The sequence below is a fragment of the Drosophila tropicalis genome, unplaced genomic scaffold, assembly GCF_018151085.1.
Source record: "Drosophila tropicalis isolate 14030-0801.00 unplaced genomic scaffold, ASM1815108v1 contig_4, whole genome shotgun sequence".
Classification (NCBI taxonomy): domain Eukaryota; kingdom Metazoa; phylum Arthropoda; class Insecta; order Diptera; family Drosophilidae; genus Drosophila; species Drosophila tropicalis.
This window is the reverse complement of record NW_027172862.1, coordinates 2265743-2287526: the sequence shown is the minus strand read 5'-3', so window position 1 is coordinate 2287526 and position 21784 is coordinate 2265743. Positions and strand designations below refer to the sequence as shown.

Here is a 21784-nt window from a genome sequence, read left to right as displayed (position 1 = left end):
ACCGCCAAACTTTATCTACAGACACACATACACACACACACACACACGTACACACATTGTCTCTTTTTTGTTAACGTTTCTCTAATGTTTTCTTTGTTGCCTTTTTTTGGCATTTTCCCGATGCAGTTCCAACTAGCAATTTAACCAACACACACACACACACACACAAAGTCAAGATACATTTCAATTAAATATGCAAATGTTTCTTGTTGAAACGGAAATTAACATTTTGGTTTTTTGATGTTTTTGCTATTTGGTTTTTTGTTTTGTTTTTTTTTTTTTTGGCAATTTTTTATTATTTTGGGAAATGGTTTATCTATTCGATTGCATCAGAAATTTGGTTAAAACGTTTCATTAATTTTTAACTGATAATCAAATATTAATTAACAATCTTTAGTGAAAGTAACTAACAGAATTTCGAGGCATTTTCGACAATGAAAATCCAAATTTAAATATTTCCATCAACTAATAATAATGCATTTTGTTTTAATCACTGAGATTTTAATAATAATTATTAGAAATAACTAAATTAATCAATCATACATATATCTATGCTAAATTTTTTATGCTGGAAAGCCAAAATCTGACAGGAAATATTAATTAATATTTATTAATTTGATTGCTAATTAGAAAAGTCTTTGAATAATAATAATAAACTTTATGAAATTAGAAATATTATATAGATCTAATTCATTTCGATTAATACTAAAACATATATACATATATAATTTGATTTGAAAGTTGAATCTTTTGAACTTTGCGCTCTTTATAATTCGCAACTAGTTTTAGCATTGGATATGTGATGCAATTGCTTTACAATTTTTCGAACTGCTGATAAGAGAAATCTTTGCTTTCTTCAATAGATTTTAAAACCTGCTGACTTAATAGTTTGAAATAATAATAATTTTTTTTATAATAGCTATAGATTATAGTTTTTAAACACGGAACCGAACTCAACAAAAGTATCTAAACTTCTCGAAAAATCAATTAAGTCATAGACAAACTATATAAACTTGTAAAAGAATCGAATTTAAGTACTCCCAACAATATTTAACATTATGACTTTGTACTTCTTATAGAGTTTAATCCTCTATAGTTTATCTGGTTGAAATCTCAAATTTCTATTTACCTAGAAGCCACGTGCGGCCACCACCAACCGCAGGCAGGCAAAGATCGTTGGAGACAGCAGCAGCTGTGACAGCTTTTCACCATGTAATTTCCACAGCCGCCACAAGATTGTCGCTTCGAGCTGCAGCGTCAGCGGCAGCCAAAAGACAGTCGCCAAGCAGCTGCCACTCAATCGTGACGAATTAATAACGGAATGGGAATGGAACCAACAAACAAACGTTGGAAACGGGGAAAGCTGCTGCTGCCTGCTGCCTTCTAACTTGACCCTTCCTAGAGACAAGATGGAGATAGAGAAAGGGAGAGAGAGATAGAGATGGAGGACAGTTGCGTGGTAAAGCAGCAGCAGGAGAAGTCGACCAGTTGGAGGAGTTGCAATACCCATAGATGGCATTGCCAGATAGATGGGTTAGGCCTCCTATCAAATGACGATGGCAAAGAACGTGACTGTAACTGATTTTCCAAAATAAAAAAATAAAATGAAATAAAAATTATAAACAACAAAATACATAAAACTGGGTTGCCCGTTTTAGGGTGTGACGTTGACTCATGTCAACTGCCTACGCAAGCCTAAAAAACAGAAACAAACAAACAACAACAACGACAACAATTATTGCAAATTGAAATGCAATACGATGAAAAGTTGCCTGACTGACGGACTGCCGGCTGGCTGGCTTTTAGGTTTCAGTTTTTCCTTCGGTTTTTGCATTCCAAATGAAGTAGAAAGTTCTTAAAAATACAAAACAAAAACAACAAGCAAAATTAATTGAAATGCCATTGGGGCGATCCGATCCATGATCCAATGGGGGGCTCCTCCATCTATCTATCTATCTATCTGACTTTTGTCTTACCTTTTCAGTTGACTTAATTGTTTATTCAGCAAGCGATTTTCTCTTCTTCTTTTTCTAAGTGGGTTTGGTCATGGTTTACATACATACATACATACATTCATGTGCATATCTATGGGAACCTCACAATGTGCTTGATAATACAATATAATATAATATTAGCATATTCCAGTTTTGTTTTTTCTTAGGTTTCGGTTCTTTTTGTCTAAAATTGGGTTGATGAACTCTTGCAGATCTACATAATATCACACAAAAACAAAAGTCTTCACGAAATTTGCCATTTTTATAAAATCAGGCCATCAAATATTACAAATTTTGAAGTTTAAGTCAATAAAAATAACTATTTTCATACCGATTTGACTTAAAAGTTGATATAGTAGTTCCATGAGCAGAAATGTCTTCTGTTTTGGTGAGTTATACATAAATTCTAAACTTTGGTGACCCCGACGTTTTACACTGAAAGTTGAAAAAGGCTTAGTGCCGCTTGAATTCAACGCGGGGGTTTCGAGATTTTAATGCCAATTATAGGAACACTTTACTGTGAAACAAAAAAGTAAAGACATGAACTTCAAAAATCGGTCAAAAACTGTCAAAATTGCAGACTCCAAAAATTGCAATGTCATGGTTTTCAGATTTCTTCTTTATTCTTAAGGCAGAAGCAAGAAATCAATTTGTTTCTTTTCCATGATTTCTTTGACTGAAATATATATTTTGGATTCAAAAGGGCGAACACCTCAAAATCGGTTAAGTTCAACTTCTTGGAGATGTGCAGGGACCCCAGAATTATCAGGATTATCTGATATAATAATTTTCCCAATTAATTTTTTGTATTCAGCGTTTCTTAACTTAATTAAAGAAAGGTTTTAGGATTTAACTCCTAAATATGGTGACCCCGACGTGGCTTTGGTTACAGAGTCAAATGAATCTTAACTTTATTCAAAGCATGGTGACCCCGACGATTTGCATATGAAGTTCTTTTAACAATAATTTTCCCCTTCTTGCGAGCGTGGCTTTCCTTTCGGCATCTGTTTTTCTTGTCGTTGTCGCTGGAAGTTTTCTTTTGAAAATATTTTGTGCTGCAACTTTCTTTCGTATTGTTGCCATATTGGCAGCGGGCATAAGGTCAACTTAAGTGAGCACTTAGGCCTGCCTGCCTGCTTGCCTGAATGTCTGCCTATCTGAATGCTGTTAGTGGCTGCTGTTGTTGTTGTTGTTGTTGTTGCTGTGAAAGTGCAGTCAATGCGATAGAGAAGTTCAAAAGACTTAGGCCACGAACTCGTTTCTTCATTGACAAGTGTCATTTGAAAAAGAAGAAGCAACAGCAGCAGCAACAGCAGGAGCAACAACGGCAACATTTTGTAAATTGCATTCGTATTGGTTAAAAATTTTGAGCTGCAGCGAAAGCGAATTTTTTCCGTGCCAAATGCAGTCGAAAAATTTCAAAGCCAAGGCGATGATCATGACGAAGAAATGAAAGTGTTTTGTTGCTACTTGAATATGTATGTATGTATGTATGTACATATATCCCCAAACACGTTTCGGCAACATGTTGCGCCAAACATGTTTACAAGAGACGACCACAACGACAACAACAGCGACGATGGAGATTGAGATGGCGACAACAACAAGCTCTTCCCTCTCCCATGTGTCTGTTTGTTTTTTGTTTTTTTTTTTTTGTGATTTTCTGAAAATGAATTTTCCTAATTAGTCTCGTGTGAAAGAAAAGCGAAAACGAAACTTGGTCTTTACATGGGAAGCATAATTGTTATTGTTATTATGATGGTTGTTGTTGTTGTTGCCACAACAATGTTGATGCAAAATGTTGATAGCCAAAACTAAGTCGAAGTAAAAGTTTAACCAAAGGAAAACAAAAGTTCAAACTAAGAGAAGACTTGCAAATCAAAGTAAATGGTCAAATTAATCAAAATATCTAAAACTCTTAATAACTGTGATTTGTGTTTTAAGGCTTTAAATTGAAAAAAGTTTTTTTTTTTTTTTTTTAAATCCAAAAAATTAAAATGTTTTATGGAAAAAATATCTCAAAAATGTTTTAGTTATGCATAAAGCTAAAGCAATTGGAAAAAAGTAGACAAAATCCTTATAACTTTTTGTTTTATTTAGATCACAATTAGGCACAATTAGAGGTAGGCGGGTTATTGGGGGGTGGGGGAGGGTCTACAGTTCTGTATTTGTCTTATCATTTAAAGGTTGTTCAATGCCAATGAACATCAAAGGATTCCAATAAACCTATCCTACAGGAAGCTCAAAGCAGTCAATTTTTTTTTCTTTCAATTTGGAATAATGTCTTTTAATCTGTTTTAAAATCTTAAAGAACCAAAAAAATGTCATAACTTTTTTTAAATTTAATTAATTTTTTCCAATTATCCAAATATTTTATGTAAATGCATTTGATTAATATAATGTGAATGACTTATATTTCGAGCTAGTTTTCGAAAACTAAATGGATCTCAATAAATTAATCTTCAAATCCAAGAGTACTCTTAATATTTACAATATTTTTCATCGACTAAACTGGTTAAAAACTCAAAAGACTTTTCACCATTTCGAAAGATTTTGTATTGAAATCAAAATGAAAACGTTTATAATCCTTTTTTTTTTTGTTTTTCTACATTTTCAAAATGCCTTTTAAAGCCGGCATATGAGTTCGAGATCTACTTGGAATGACACGAGTCATTTGTTTGTATCTGAATAAGCCAAAAAGCTATAACCAGATCCATATTAGGCCATATTTTAAAGGGCCTATTACTCGGCACACTCTGCCCTATTCATTTGACTTATTCATTTTATTGGTCGAAGTTAAAAGTTGAATTGAGTTCACTTAGCAGTTGTAACTATTCATTCATTCATTAGGGTTCTAAGCCAAATTCAAATTCAGACGATTTGAATGCCATTGAACAACTTTTGCTTCTTCTTTTATTTAACATAAGTAAAATACTTGATTTTAATATTAATTATTTTTGAAATTCCAAAAACCCAAAAAAAGAAGACGAAAAAAATATTTGGTTACGCTCTAAGGCTTAGTTAGCATAGAGAGTTAAATGCCAAGTAAAATATGTAAATATGCTGGACAACAAAAACAAAAACAAAAATAATTCATAAACAATAAACAAGCAGATAAAAGCAGACCAAAAGAAGAAACAGAAGAAAAAGCAACAGAAACAACAACAACAACAACAAGAAAGGAAATGCTGAAACTTTCTTTCTGTCTGCTAAGCTAAGGTCGCTCTCGACATTGGGACAAAGTCTTTAAGCGGGTCGTTGGCCAAAGAAGGAGGGGGTGGGGGGTAGCATATAAGTTAAGGGGATTTAACTTTGGCAAACAACACAAAATTGGAGCATACATACATACATACATATATGTACACACACATACATACATATATACATTTTGGTTAACATTTTGTTGGTTTTCTTTCTTGGTTTTTGGTCTTGAGTCATGAAACTGTTGTTGCCCTCGGGTGTGGGTTTTGGCCAACCTCCACACTCCACACCCTTTTCTCACTCTCTCCCTCTCTCTCTCTCTCTCTCTGGGTGTCTTCCTCTTTTTGGCTCTGTCTAGCTTTTGTGTCTCTGTTGTTGGCTGTGCCAAATTTTGGTTGACCAAAACAATTAGCACCTGTTGCCCATGTCGTGTTGTCTTCATTAACAAGTTTTGTAAACGAAAAAAAAACTGAAGCCAAGCCAAGCCAAGCTTTAATTCTTTTTCTTCACTTTTTTTTTGGTTTTGCAGATTAAAAAGTCTCGCGATTCGGACAAATTGTCAGCTGGAGCCACAGCAAATGCAAATGGAAATGCAACAGCAGCAGTAAATGATAACAAAAAGAGCAACAATAATAATAACAATAATAACAATAACAACAACAACAATTGCAACAATAATCGCAATAAAGAGAAAAAAGAATTGGAAGGTAAGTCTCATTCAAATAATGTCTAGCAATTGCATTTAATAGTTGTAACTAATCTAAAATCAACCAAGTCATCTTTACTTTTAGTATCTAAGTTGGAAAATCCATAAACACCTTTGAAATGCTCCGTAGTTTAGTATGCAAACAGTTAACCAAGTTGGCTTAAAGTAATATTTTCCAAGACATAAATCTAGGTGTAAAGCGATCTACCAAATTCTTATGGCCAAAAACCTTAAAAGAATATGGATTTGTATTATAGCCTAATTCTTCAACCGATTGAATGACATATAATAGGATAGCTTTTCCTAATTGGAAATTTGTTAGCACTTTTTAATCTTTGTCTAATCAGAAAACTCAAATTAAAACTTAGTAAGAGCTTTATGCATATGTCAGCTCATACTAGAGATAAACAATAAGCTGAGGAATCTTCAGAGCCAACGAATTTCACTTAAAATTATATGCATTTTTTTATATGTCTTCACTGGAAGATACTTATGTAGATATTGTCATATATTGTTGGAATATCTTAGATTAAGATATATAAGATATCTAATCTATTATTAGACTACAGATTAAGACACTTAAGACACTTAATCTGTATTAGGACATATTATTCGAACTAACTAACTATGCTTTGCATGAACCTTTTCGAGTCCTATGCTCTGATATATATCTTCTTTATCCTGTAATCAGATCAGAAGCCTCTTTTCATTTTCTGAAATACCTCTATTCTATCACATTTAGCTCGTAATTAGTTGTAGTTAATAATATTTTAATAGTTTGTCCGTTTATTTTGTATTTGTCCACGGTCGATCGGGCGGGAGGTGGACAGCTCTCTGCTTGGATTCGCGCAAAACAGGCCATGTCCTGATAACGTATGGGCTACCTTATACTAGTAATCAGTCTCTTAGCCTTAAGATTAGAGACCAGTGTCGAATTGAAGCGTGACCTGTAGCAATACAAAAACAAATATACAGTAGAACCTGGCTATAACGACTCCGCTTACAACGTTCGACTCAAGTTCGATGAGTGATTGGTTGGTCCCAATACAAACTTATATGAAAGGGCCTTCGGTTAGTACGTTTTCCGGACGAAAATCTTCGGTCCCTTGAGCGTCGTTATAACCGGATTCTACTGTAAAAGGTTTTTGGGTCTTAATGCGACTTACAAGATCACTTTCCCATGTAGAAGTTAGAGTATTAACGAAAATCTCTCAAAAAGGATTCGCAATGATTATGGTTTTTATAGGATTAAACTTTTGTTAGATCTGCGGACTTTTTTCAGCTTTTAATTCGGCCGATTTCTAAACGATATCAGAAAGAAGAAGACTAAAACTCAAGATATACAGATAAATTTGTATGTACTTAGGAGTTTGTGTCGGGTACTTAAATAAATCGAAACTATAAATATAATTAAATATTTGCAGTTGGCTTCAAGTTAAAATTTCCTATAAACCGGAAACACTTAAATTTTCATATCTAACAATAATTTATCTTTCACTTTAGAAGAAAAAATTGTCGAAATTTTCTTCAACTAAATGAAATTTTTATTATTCTTGTTATTTTAATCACTTGACTTTAAATTTATGTAACTTTTATGTTGGAAATCAATTCTTATTTCCCATAAATTCATTAATAACTAAAGACGATCATGATATTAGAAAAAATGTTGATAATGTTAGATGAGTAAAGGAAAATGATGGGAAATTCTATTAGAAATATCTTAAATTGTTGGCTATTTCCACAGTTTAGACCAGAGAGATAATTAATAAGTATTTGAGAGCTGGCAATTGACACTGGGGCTATGTAAGTGTGTTAGTGGTTCGTTTAGACTGAGACTTGGACTGAGACTATTTCCGGTCCCCCTCTGTCTCTTATGTATGCGATGCCTGAGGTGAGGCAATGTGCCCGCGGGATGGCGATGAATTATTTCACTTTTCCACCTGTGTGTTTAGACGGCAAATTGTAATTAAATATCACACACACACTCACACACACACACACACACACACACATGTAATTAAGGAAGTGCTGGATGCTGTTGTGAATGCATCTGTGTGAAGTGTTATGAGATAATCGAAAGACATTTGATGAATGCGCGCGCCTCACTGCACTTCACAATGCGTAACGTCGGCTAACTGACTTTTGGCTTGAGATGTGTGTGTGTGAGGTGTGTGTGTGTGGTGTGTGTGCCTTGGAGTGAGTGGGAAATGGAGATTTGAGACAATTGCAACATGATGCTAATAAGTTTGCTTAACTGGACATGCTCAATTAAAAAGCAACAACTACAAACTGTAGAAAAAGAAGCACAATGAAAGAGAGAAAGATGGCAAAGAAGTGAACATAAAGCGCGTTGACCGACGTCTGATTATGAAATGAGGAAACCATTTGTTGTTTAATTACATTTCGTTGTTGTTGTTGTTGCTCCGTTTTATTATTATTATTGTTATTGTTGTTGTTATGCGGCATGCGAAGAGTCATGAGCAAGCCAAGGGGTCGAGCAAAGGGGGGTATCTTGGGGTAGGGGACAGCATCACGCCGCCGTCAAAGTGGGACAATTGCTGACCCATTTACCTGTTCAGCTCAAGAAGATGTTCAAGAAACAGCCAGCCAGCAATTGGCAGCAGCATTAACACTTGAATGTTTTAATACCCATTAAATAGATGTTCCCACTAAATGGTATATTAGGCCGCCAAAAAAACAGATAGAGCTTTAGGACTACACATATTCCAGACTAGATTCTCTAGGAACTCCACTATATACATATTTATATGTATAATCATAAAGTCAAATCTTCTCGAGTTGCGATGAATTTATTGACTGAAACTCGAAAGATTTGCCTACCAAATCAAAAACGGCCCAAACAATCTTTTACATTGGGTTTTTCATGTACTTGGACAGATTTTCAATATATCATCATTTAGTATATTTACTAAAAGATCCAAGTTATGTCTAAATTGAGAGTAAACTCTTTCTGAGACTTTACAAAACGATTTCCATGTCTTAGGATCGGTTCTGATTAGCCATAAGTATGTATTTGGCTCACGGGACATTTGCCTCCGCCCTTCTCGATAATGGGAATAGGCCTGATTCATATGAGAATTCTGGAATGAAAATATCTATATACTTCTTCAATATGAATAAAACTTAGAATTCTTTTAATTATAATGCTTTTAAATCGTATAATTAACCAAAATGTCCCTTAGACATTACAATTAACAGTCAATACAAGCCAATAGGACTTAATTTACTTAAGTATTAGCTATTATAATTTAATAAGAGTTAATTATCTTTATCTAATTGGTCTTGCCTTTTATATTCTTAGTATTAATATTCTAGAAAAGTCATCACAACAAAATCAAATTAAGAACAAATTAAAAAGGAATATATTTTTAAAGGTATTTGAATAGGTATTTCAAAGTCGCATAGATTTTTCATATATTTTCTCTACCCTCTCCGTCTCTCTCTCTCTCTTTCTCTCTTTGAGACTTTTCTTTCTTTACTTATTGTGGACTTGCGTTTTAATTAATTTTTTAAAGTTATGTTGTTATTTTTTTTGTTTTTTGTTTTTTTGCGGCAAACTCTTTTGCTTCTTCTGTTGCTGCTTTCGCAACATTCAGACATTAAAAGCAAACCGCATGGAATTTTCTTAACTTATGTACATACATATGTATATATATATACCACATATGTATATACAGATACTTCAAGAAAATCTTCTCCTTATGATGGACTCTTCAACGGTTAGTTAGATACGTGCCAGCTAAGATTATAATAAAAAAAATACAATACAAAAAATATATGTATATGTACATATATTTAAATGTGGCACGTGGAAATGCTCTAGTGGCTTAAAACGGTAGACTAACCGTTAATCAAAGTGCGCAAAATCAACAAGTTTTATATCAAATTGAAACTAATATACAGAGTAAACACATTGGCACAGTGTCGGACTAGCAAAAGCTGCGGGACCCTTCCAAAAATGAATGTAACAACTTTTAAAAATTCTTAACTTTCCTTTGCGAATCTGTTACTTTGCCAAATTTTAACTGATTTTCAAAAAAGATGTCTTATTTTAAGGCTTTTGAATTCAATTTTAAATAAAACTGTAAATCACGCCTTTTATGTATGTATATCAACTTAACTTTTCAAGCCCCACATAAAATATGCTAAAGAAGAGACAATTTTTTCAAAAAACAGAAACGAAATTTAATAAAGTTCGAATGTGGTAAATTTTTTAGAATATTTGAAAAGTTGATGTCTTTGAATGAACAAATTGTGTTTAACTCGCAGACCGTGCACAGTTTGTTCAAAAATTCTGTCTCCAAACATCCAAATCTCTAACTGTAAATCCTAGAGAACTCAGCTCTTATGGTGATTTTCGATTGTCGTTCAGAACCCTCAAGAGACTATGAGAATTGTAATTAAACCAGGAAGACAAAATATCTCTACTAAGCTTCCTAGGTAATAATGGAGACTTTGCTAAGAACATTAATCAACAAGACTAAGTAGAAGATGCTTGGTCGACCGTTAAATGATCTAGTGAGGGCATGGTCAAGAAGTTAATCAAATATTAAAGAATTTTTTAAGTTTTTATCAACATGATTCAACTATTTTTACCCACTTATATGTATGGCTATTAGTATAGATCTTCAAATTGAAAAACGAGGTTTATATTCTCTCGAAAAAACAAACTGTAAATTGTTTAAGACTTTTCCTCTTTAGGATTTAGACTTATTGGCCTTTAAAGGGACCCAAGCAGTTTTTAATAGTTGGTATTAAGCGCATTTCGTTTTATTTAATAAGTATTTTGAGGTAATCGAATGCCGCCTCACAAATTGGCTAAAAACTGATGAGAAGTCAATAATTATTATGGCATGGCCAAAAGCGTATCCATGTTTATGCGTTCAAATTGTTTCATAAAAACCCATAATCCAGGTATGAGTATTATAATTATTGGCTAATTGAGCTAATGGTAACGAAAAATATCCATAAATTCAATAGAAAAACGCAATGAAAAATTTCCTTAATTAATGTTTAAGGCTTCCTTTTGATTTTTTGCATTTTGGTAATTGGTTGCATGCCACAAAAAAATTTGCATGGTTCCAAAAGAAAACAAATGAAAAGAAAAGAAAACCTGCAAATGGTTTGATGTGTACAAGAAGTGGAAGAGGGAGGGGAGAAGTAAAGTATGGGAGGGGTTTGGGTTGAGTTTCGTTCCGTCGATTGATTTAACGGCATGATTTAGCGTAAAAAAAAAAAAATAGCCTTAAATAACCAAAATCGTTTAAGACGCTTTTGTGGTCAATGACCAAATTTATAAATAAAAAACAATTTGTTGATGACTTTTCCCTCATCACTTTTTTCAGGGCATCGTTCAAAGCAATCCGAATCCCAATGGCAATGGCAGTGGCAATGGCAATGGCAATGGAGTTGGAACTGGAGCTGGGTCAACTGTGCCCGCAGCTATGATACAGCCAGCAAAGGTCTTTCATAATACACGATGCACAAGGCATCATAAGCCGCATCATATGCATAGCAATGGAGTTGGAGGACTAGCAGCTGTCGGAGGATTGGAGGCAACACCACACCAAAGGGAACGTGATCGAGACCGGGAACGTGAACGTGAACGAGATCGTGAACGTGAACGTGAACGGGAGCAGCAACAACAACAGCAACAACAACATCATCTGCAACATCATATGCATAGTCACAGCCAAGGTTTACGTAGAAAATCTGAATCGGTGCTATCCACCGATTCGGATATACGTTTCACTCGTCGCAAATTGGGCGATGGACAGAAATGTGGATGCGCTGTGATAGCTGGCTTTCTGATAGCCCTCCTGGTGGCCGGTATATTTGTTTATATTGGTTGTAAGTTGACTTTGAAACGAGTGATAACAAGTGATAAGCTTTGGAATTGATTTTCTTTGTGCTCTGCAGATACGTATTTCCGGCCGGAACCGCTGCCGGATCGCATATTTCGTGGCCGTTTCATGGTGCTCAACGATAAATGGAGCATGGACTTGGCCAATCAGAATTCTCTGCGTTTTCAGCATAAAGCCCGTGACTATCGGGAGCGCATTAATCTAACATTAAGACGTTCCGATTTACGTGAGGCCTACGAGGGTAGCGAGATATTGGCCTTAGATGGGTAAGTTCTCAAAATTCTCTCATTTCTTCGTTCCGGCCGGATATATTAATCGTCCAATTCGTCTCCGTTTTATATTTAAGGAGCGAGGATAACAACAATGTGATTGTTCACTTCAATATGATCTTTGATCCGTATGCGGGTCTGGTGAGTAGTGGCGACTTATTGGCCCTGTTCCATGAGGAATTGAGCGATCAACAGCGACGACATTTCTCCAATATGACAGTGGATATATCCAGTTTGAGTATCAAAGAGACCACTGGTCTAATTGAAGAGCCCATCATGTCCAGTTCACCGCTGGGTGGTCACGATGAGACCACAGAACAGTTGCCAACAACCACACCACAGCCACCGCGTCGTTGTGAACCGCTGCAATTGAACTACTGCCGAAACGTTGGCTATAATGTGACGACCTATCCGAATCTTTTGGGTCATGCCAATTATGAGCAGGTGGCCGAGGATGTCATTGTCTTCCGCGAATTGGTCGACGGTGAATGCTATAGGGAGGCTTACGATTTCATATGTCGTCTACTGCAGCCACCGTGCCAAGGTCACGGTTCGCTGCTGCAACCCACACCGGGTGCCATTTGCCGTGAATATTGTGAATCCTTTATGGCCGGCTGCGGGGGTCGATTGCCGGCACGTTTTCGTCAGCATTTCGATTGTGAACGTTTCCCGGAATCAACGGGCAGCCAATCGTGCCAACAGAAGCCGCACTGTGTCAGCGATATGCAATCGAATGTCCAGAGTCCGCGGCTCTGCGATGGTTATGCCGATTGTCCGGATCTGTCGGATGAGCGAAGTTGCGCCTTCTGTGCCCCAAATGCCCTATACTGCGGCCGTGGACGAGCCTGTGTGCCGCGCAAGGCGAGATGTGATGGCAAGGCCGATTGCCCGGATGGTGCCGATGAAAAGGATTGCCGTAAGTGCCGTAAACGAAAGGAGCAAAGTTGAATTGAATTTGAAATACTTTCATTATGCTATTTTTTGCAGTTTCCATTGCTCCATTGGCTGCCGATCTGCTCCAACCGGAGCCATTAGTACCATATCTTTCCCGTTTCCATGCGGCTGGCTATGCCGTCTTCTCAGAAAAGGGAGTTGTTGGCAAATTATGTGCCGAAGGTCTGGAGGGCGATGCCAAGTTGATAGTGCGGCAAACTGTCTCCGAATCCCTATGCAAATCCCTTGGCTATGAGTAATGATGAATGAGATTAGGGAGGAGGAGAGAAAATAAAACTAATCAAATGCAATTGCTTTATCTTCTCCGCAGATCCGTGGAAATCTTCGATGTGCAGAACGATACGGAACAGTTGACCGATTATGTACGTGTTCTGGATCCACATGCTCCAGAGATTAGCTTCATTCGGACTCATTGTCCGCAACGTCAAGTGTTATATGTGGGATGCGGGGATCTAAAGTGTGGCATTCAGTCAGCTCTATTCAATGCCAAGCAACACTTGTCCCTGCCCAAGATGTCATCGCCCGGAGATTGGCCATGGCTGGTGGCCCTCTTCCGTGAGGATATACATGTGTGTGATGGCACCTTAATCTCAGAAGATTGGGTCCTCACCACCGAGAGCTGTTTCCAGGGTCAGCCGCGTGCCACCTGGATGGCCATTGTGGGAGCTGTCCGTCTCTCGGCCCGAGCACCCTGGACGCAAAGGCGTCGCATCATTGGCATGATTAAGAGTCCCGTCGAGGGCTCAACAGCGGCTCTAGTGCGCCTGGAAACGCCAGTTAGTTTCTCTGATCATGTGCGGCCCATTTGCCTGCCGGATGCCCTGCAACGACGCCAACAACCGGTCCAAAGGCGGGCGTTTGTGCCCGTGGCTGAGCGTCTGGAGGCTGGTCTAATGATGATGATGCAACCATCTATAGTCCCTCAACAGCGCCGTTTGGCCCAGGAAACCCAACAATTCTTCCTGATACCATCCCAAGAGCAAATGTCACTATCCGAGGGCTCGGGCCACAGTGGGGACGGTGGGGAAACGGATGATGATCAGGATCTCGAGCAGGATCAACCATTGGCTGCAGCCTCACATATGCCAAGGGCAGAAGCTTTGCAACAGGAACTCGATGGCGCCTATCCCTTGCCCGATCATGCGCCCCAAGTTAACTACTATGGTGGCGGTGGATCATCCACATCGACCACTACGCGCAGTTCCACCAAATCTCCTGCACAACCAGAGCAAATTTGGACCAATTGCAATACCCTGGGCTGGTCCAGGCAGCGTGATCATTTGCAGCGTGTCCAATTGAAAATCGGCGACATGGCGCCATGTGAGAATGTCTCAATAGCCACCGTTAATTCCATGTGCATGGAGGCCACCTACCAGAAGTACGATTGTACGGTGAGTAATAACAGTTGCATTCGCCTTGCCCCCTTTTTAAGAAACAGTTATCATCTCCCCCAGACAAAGGTACAGTTCGTACATCTGATTTGGTTCCTTTGAATACGATTAGCCGATCGCTGATTGATTGCGTATTCCTCCAATTCCAATTTATGCATTCTCTTTTTGCAACTTTACACATACACATACATACGTGTGTGTATGCACTTAACTGCACTTTGTGGTACAGTTGACAAATAAATTTGACCAGAAGGTTTGCGATTACAGTTACTAAACTAAGGCATAAACTATATAGCCAACATTTATATACTTTTACTTATGTATATATTTTCCATATAAAAAAGATCGTTTGTGTTAGAAATCGGATCTCTAAGTTAGAAAGTTCTTAAAACATCAAATCAAAACTATTGATGACAGCTTTATCTTATATAGACATCAAATTTTTAATGAAATGTAACAGACTTAAAAGCAAATAAATTTGTGATAGTCCCTGAAGGAGCAAACACAGTTTATTGTTTGCCCAATTGCTATATAAAATATACATATATACTCGGCTGATATTGTTTGCACTTAGTAAAGTTATTTATGACAATCTCAATTTTGTTTAGATGTTTTAGCCAAGTTTTTGATTTTAACATTTTATGTTTGTCCGATCGGTATATAGTCAAACGATTTGTATCCTTTTAAGCAAACAGATGAATTAAATTAATACTCTACATTTGTCAGGGTATGCAAACATTGTGAAAAGATCATTAGTACATACATGGATTATAAAAGTATTTTTTTTTTTATTGCTTAAACTTTAAGGTATTTCTAGTTAACAACTTCTTATAGTTATTTTTTCTATCTTTGCATATGTGTGCACATACATACAAATGTATGTACATATATGTATTTGTATATTTATGATCAATTTTGGTGTAGGCTTTTAGGAACTGCTGTGGTTCAACCGATTTAAACTTAAAACTTATTTATTTGAGTATATTGTGTATGTACATTTGAAGAAAATAGTTTTGTTTCAACTCTCTTCGTGTTGTATTCAAATACGTATGGAACGGCCTGGATTAGAGTTGGGGGGATATTAATTGATTGGTAGAACGGCGCCGTGTATGCGATTGCTTCCCAGAAAGTTGGATACGCAAACGTTTGGCCTTGGGAGGCGAGTACCGTTGCGGTTGTTGTTCCTCCATTATGAGCTCCTGCTCATCCTCATCATCATCATCAGATGATGATGAAGAAGATTCTTTTTGCACATGTTGTGGCTGTTGTTGTTGCTGCTGTCGCTGCTCACGTAGAAAACAGTTTTGCCGTCGAACAGGAGCAGCACAGGTTGATGGTAAAGCGCCTAGAAAACAATTCTGACGATACACAAAAACATAATCCGGGTAATCCATCTGCCTATCCTTGTTCATCTCCGATGATAATTGGTCTTGATTGGCTGACTCCTCATCTTCCTGACGCTTACGCTTTATCGCCTTGTTAACACCGCGTCGCAATTTCTGGTAGTCCACACGTAGATGAAACACAATCTCCGGCGATGGAAACAGTATGATGAAATATTCAAAGAGACGAGGCTCAAAAATGTAGCCGCCCTTGCCATTGCTTAGAACCAAAGCAAACTGTTCATCCTCTGGTATACCAAAATGCGAAGCGGCTGAATAAAATTGGGAATTATTATTATGGCAAAAGAATGTCTTGGAAAGCTTTAACTTACCTTGTGCTATGACCTCTTCGTAAGTGCTGCCCGACTTATAAATGAGGGAGCTCAATTCGTTTTGATAACTGATCTTTATGCGGTTCCCCAGATCCAACATATTGGAATTGTTTTTTAATTAATTCTTTCAGTTATTTTTTTACTGCTTTATTTCTGTGTCACTTTGTTTAGCGTCCGATCAGTTTAAGAGTTTATATTGAATTTTAAAATGTTTGTTTCGTTTGTTTGTATTTTACTTATTTGGGCGCCGGAGCTTCTTTTCTCAAGAGATGTTTACCGCTTCGCGATTTCGATTCAACTGTGCACTGCACTCTATCTTCCTCACCCTTCTCAGCACTTATCTATGCCAGCTGCTGCATTCATCAGGTAAAGATAAGTGAGAGAGTCAAAGAGTGGGGGTTGATTTTAGCCAATGGAATGGCGGGCCAATGATGTCATTTCAGCTTTTTTCCAGCCAATTTTGACTGTTTTGAAAATGCGATTGCGGGAAAACATTGAAAACAGCGCGCAGCGGGAATTCTAGCTTTTGTATCAAATTGAAATTTTTTTTCTAAATTTATTCTTTCCATATTTGGTGAGTTATTTTTATCATATTGGACGATTGTAATGTTAAAAATTTGAGTCTATTAGTAAAGTATAGGTATTTAATTCTATCGAATAATTTCCCTCAAAAATTGCCACCTATGTAAACTTGTATTATTAGATAATACATTCATTCTTGAATGAAAAAATAATATTTAAAAATCAACTTTTTTCACCTTTTTTCCCCGGGGGTTTAGGTTTTTTAGCTGTTTTCTTTAGTCGATTTAGCTGTTTTGGCCTAACAAAAAATGACATCACTGTGGCGGGCAAGCGAGAGAGAGAGAGAGAGAGAGCAAATATAAAGAACATTGCGTGAGAGAGAGTTATAGTGAGAGAGAGCGAGGGGAGAGCGATCGCAGCGACTGTGACGATTACTCATTTCATTCAAATTGTTTTTTTTTTTTTGCTTTGTCTCTGCTTTGGCCTGCTCTGTCTATACGTGTTGTTGCATGTCGCGTGCGCTGAACAGGGACACCCAAAAGTAGGTACTTCTTATTGTGAAATTCGGCAAATGGACAACTAAATAGTAGGCTAATAATAAAAAATATAATAAAATAATTATTGTACTTTATGTATGTATGTACATACATGTGTACATATATGTATGTATTTAATTTTTATGAGATGTTAAAACTGAAATAAAGAACTTTATTCCAAATGTTATTTATTACAGCAAGAAGAATATTCTGGAGCTCCGGTTCAATGTCTCATACCTGGTACCAATCAATGGGCTCTCATAGGAGTTTCATCCTGGCGTATTGCCTGCGGTCCAACGGGTGTAGAGCGTCCTCGAATGTACGATAAGATATCCTCGAATGCTGCCTGGATACGGGAGACAGTAAACGCGGTGTAATAAAAAACACCCTGTATTTACCGTAACGTCTATCGTTTGTATGTAAAAATGTTTAGAAGGAGAAATAACTAACTAACTTCTGTATTATGTAGTAAACCCATAGAAGTAACTAACTAAAAACTGCTCTATATGTTACAATCATATTCTATACATATTTTTTTTTTCTGTTTTGTGTAATATTTATTAACTATTTAAAAAAAAAAAAACAAAAACAAAAATTAAGAACAAAAAAAATGAAATTTTAGTTGTTAGATTTTATACATTGTATGTTTAGTTGTTTTGTAGAAAGCGATTGTTGAAATAAAATGTATGTAAATGAATTAAAAGAAAAGTCAAACATTTTTTCGTATTGTTTTTTTTTTGTTTTTGTGAGTCGGTCTAAGTGGCCACATGCAATGACTGCCATTTGCCATTTTCCTTTCGACGATATTGCAGACGATCAGCTACCTGGCCCACGCCCACTTTAAGGAAGTCCCAACGTTGCGGTCGAAACTGGAAGGCAGTGCTGGCAATATAGAATTCAAATTGTGAAATGTGTTTAAAGATTTCAGTATACAGATGTTTTAAACATACTAGGAAGCTGGTCGGGCAATTGGTTTGCCACTTTCGTTCTTTAAATGCTCCTTAAGGAAATTGTCATGTCTTGCTTTTAGCTGCTGATAGTCCACAGGTTCGCCGCAAGGACAAACGTATGCACGTATTTGGGCCGGCAGTTGCTCACTGGCCCATAAGGCATCGAGTTTACTATCGGGCAATTCTTCGGCAACGGCTCCTAGTAAACGAATTTGCCAGGTAGCTTCCTCTTGTCGGATTTTTAAATTAGGCAAATAAAAAGTTAAAGATGCTTTGGGATTGGCCATTAGATTTTTACAATTGCGTGTATATCGTTGGGTTATATAGAATATATTGTTATCAGAAGTTAAACCACGATATATAACCGATCGGTTAAGTACACCAAATTCCTCATCCAAGGTAGCCAAATTCATTGTCTGCAACGGATCTGGTCCGTTTGCTTCTATTAGCTGTTTGAACAATTCCACCGGATCCAGAGGGGACTCTGCATCTGTAATATGAGCCAATTCTGAAGACATCATGATGCTGCAAAGAGAAATCAATTTCAAAACATTGCGCCAAATACAAACACTGTTAAATTTAACAGTGCACTGTAAAGTCCGATAACTCGAAACCGATAACATTCTTTTGCTGTTAGTTTGCTGGGCCCTATCAGCTGTTCAATACCATCGCGTGCAAGTGAGAAAGACCGTGAGAGAGAGAGAGGCAGACAAGGCAAGATAAAAAATAAGAAGCCAATTCTTTAATTTTTTGCTTGCCGTTTTGGTGCCAGCGCATTCTGCCTGGCATCATGACCTCCATACTGGATATGAAGGCTGGTCCTCCGGACTATTGGGCCGAAATCAGTAATTTCTTTTTACCATTGAAATACATTTTCGCCAACGATCGCTTCGATGCCTTGGTCCAGGATATAGACCTGTATTACCTGATCAATGCGGTATTCTGGATATTCGTGGCCCTGTCCTTCGGCTTCTATGGTTTTCAAAGGATGTTCCAGGTGAGTGCAAATCCAAATTGAAAATGTCAATGCAATTGTCGTTGGCTTTCTGAGGGTTAGCAAAAAAAATTCGTTTATAAATAGAACCGAGCATGTCCAGGGGTGGACTAAAAAACTGCGCCGGCCCATTGACTTGGACAAAGGAGCGCCAGCTTAAAAATAAATACCACACGACATTAAGAATCCAAATTAAACAAAATATATGTATTTATGTGGTTTAGTTGGTCAGAAATGTTTTAAAAATATGCAGTTTAGATGCCCCGCTTTAAATAAAGTCCCAATCTGGCCCTGTTGTGGGCGATAGCAAAGGGGTCAGGCCACATAATGACCGCTAGTCATCGCCTAACCATAATGTTATGGGTCTGTCTTATCACTTGGGGTTTTGTTTATTGTTTGCAATTCGCTTTGTTTTTGTTATTGGGGAGCATTGGGACGAATGTACGACATCGACTAATTAATGTTTAATTTTTTCCACTCTCCCCACTCCGCCCACTTTCGTACAGTTCTTTCTCAAGTCTTCGAATGTGAAATATTTCAAACGAAAGCAATTCGCACGTCTAATTTGGAATATTGCCTTCTATGCGGCCTGTTGCCTGTTCCTGCACTTTTACAATGAATTCATGATCCTGCCGCAATTGATGAAGAATCAGGGACGCTATGCACTATTCTATTCATCGGAGAATCTAATATTTTATCGCTCGCATCAGACAGAAAAATTTCAATTCTATTCGACATTCATTATAACATTTTATTTGCATGGAGCAATGTTGGATTTCAAGGAGGCTGATTTTCTGGAGGCTGCCTCCAAGGGTCTCTACCTGCTGGCATTAATTGCCATCGATGTATACAGGTACAAGTTGGAGCATGTCTTTGAATTGAAAGCTTTACCTATTTACCATCTCGCATCTCTCTCGTTCTCGCTCTCTCTCTCTTTATCTCAGGTATGAGAATTATTTTGTGGGCCTGAATCTAACCTTGGGACTGTACAGTATACTCACCGAATTGCTGGCTCTGCTCGCCATGCCCAATAACTCGAATCGGAATCGCTTGATCTATCAATTATTCATGGGCATACGCATTGCGGCCTGGTCGCATGTCTTTATCAATTTGCTGCCCTTCAAGTATTTTATGCCCACACTGTTTGCTAAGAATTTCAAATTGCCATTGAATGTGGTAATTTGGTTGTGGTACGGTCTGTCCATATGGAATTCGCCTGTGTTGCAGTATTTCTATCATCAGATCTATCACACGACACCGGCGGATTGTTCGGGCGAGGGATCAGCAGCCAAGTGAGTACAATTACAAACCATGCTTCCATCGTTTCTATTCTCAAAGATGATACTAATAGATGTAATATTTTTGTCACTGATTAGATGCATCTTGGTTAAGGATTCTGTAGAGTATCGTCATTACAAAACACTCAAGAAAGCCTACATGGAAGTTAAATTGGCCCATGAGAAATCTACTGCAAATGCCTTACCAGCAACGGAATCTGCATCGGCTAAAACTTTTCAAGCCATCAAGTGTATGTACATATATTAGTTATTAATTGTTAATTCATAAATAAGTGTTTACACGATATTTGGTTACAGGTGTTATGATGCTGAAAAGGAAATTGAAACGCATACGCGAAGGACGCGGTAATGAGCCCGAGGATGATAACGAAGAGCTAAACAATGACTAAACATGACAAAAATAGTTATACCTATACAACAAAAGACGGCACAAAAATCAACACTTTAATCATAACTAAAATATTTAAGATAAAAAGAAAAACACTATTAAGACAAAAGGCTTTAGGATGCTTAATATAGAAGAGAACTTAAGAACTACCTCCTGTCAAAAGAGAGAGACAACACTATCTATATCTATCTCATGAAACTGCTCTCTCATGTTTATACAAAGAGGCTTACTAGCAATTTTGAATTTGGTCTTCAACAAAGAAAATTGTACTTAATTATACAAAATTGTAAACTATTTATACCTATTGATAAAATTAGAAATATTGCTGCATGTAATCAACTAACTAATGTTAATTTATTTTACAATAATTTATTTATTTATTTATTCAGTAAATTCACCAAATTCAAAATTATAATTATAATCATTTATGTAGTTCTAACAACGACTAGACAAAATATTTTTCAAATTAAATAGAAAGCAATGAAATTTTCTATGCACGACTCATCCAAAACTCTGAAACTCATAAGTATACAAACTATTTAAATAATTTTGAGAGCTATTGTAAGCTAAGCGTAAAATATTGTGAAGCAAGAGGCTTATACGGTTCTGACCAAGAAACAGACATTGAACATGGAATTCTATGCAAATTCAGAAAAGTCCTTAACATAATACAACTTCCAGTTTAGCCAATCTTAATACTAAAGCAAAAATAACTATGGCCCTTTGCCTCTTTCAAGCTCTTTCAAGTTTTATATATCTCACAACTAAAGTGCAATCTCAAGATAAATATGTATCTCAAGTACCTTTGCTTTATATTATGCGCCCTCTAGTTTCAAAAATTTGCCTTGACCACAAAATGCAACGAAATGTTGTCATTTGTTCGCTGTGACTTAATGAAATATTCAAATGTTGTAATTTTCATTTGGTTTTTCTTTCTTTTTTTTCGATAACTAAAATATACACTTATGTACCTACTAAGCAA

General features: G+C 36.8%; 4 protein-coding genes across 4 annotated transcripts in view; 2 read left to right on the top strand and 2 right to left on the bottom strand.

The window, feature by feature from the left end:
- Window positions 1-17880, top strand: part of LOC137573384 (uncharacterized) — a 25336-nt gene extending 7456 nt beyond the window's left edge. Inside the window, 8 exon segments of the mRNA XM_068285316.1 lie at window positions 5725-5888; window positions 5890-5902; window positions 11268-11772; window positions 11842-12052; window positions 12133-12971; window positions 13043-13244; window positions 13320-14400; window positions 17370-17880. Of these exon segments, the coding sequence (XP_068141417.1) occupies window positions 5725-5888; window positions 5890-5902; window positions 11268-11772; window positions 11842-12052; window positions 12133-12971; window positions 13043-13244; window positions 13320-14400; window positions 17370-17549 (3195 nt within the window). The 3' untranslated portion in view covers window positions 17550-17880.
- Window positions 15163-16424, bottom strand: Corp (Companion of reaper). The gene is made up of 2 exons (XM_068285121.1): window positions 16115-16424; window positions 15163-16054 (listed from the first exon to the last, which is right to left on the bottom strand). Exons 1-2 carry the CDS (start codon window positions 16212-16214, stop codon window positions 15465-15467), a joined length of 690 nt encoding a protein of 229 aa, XP_068141222.1. The 5' UTR covers window positions 16215-16424; the 3' UTR covers window positions 15163-15464.
- On the bottom strand, window positions 17704-19160 carry LOC137573387 (pyridoxine/pyridoxamine 5'-phosphate oxidase). Its single transcript, XM_068285324.1, has 3 exons — window positions 19048-19160; window positions 18123-18647; window positions 17704-18054 (listed from the first exon to the last, which is right to left on the bottom strand). The coding sequence occupies exons 2-3, from the start codon at window positions 18641-18643 to the stop codon at window positions 17928-17930; spliced, it is 648 nt and encodes a 215-aa protein (XP_068141425.1). The 5' UTR covers window positions 18644-18647; window positions 19048-19160; the 3' UTR covers window positions 17704-17927.
- LOC137573386 (uncharacterized) lies at window positions 18807-21784 on the top strand. Its single transcript, XM_068285323.1, has 5 exons — window positions 18807-19119; window positions 19623-19969; window positions 20061-20408; window positions 20493-20644; window positions 20712-21784. Exons 1-5 carry the CDS (start codon window positions 18913-18915, stop codon window positions 20801-20803), a joined length of 1146 nt encoding a protein of 381 aa, XP_068141424.1. The 5' UTR covers window positions 18807-18912; the 3' UTR covers window positions 20804-21784.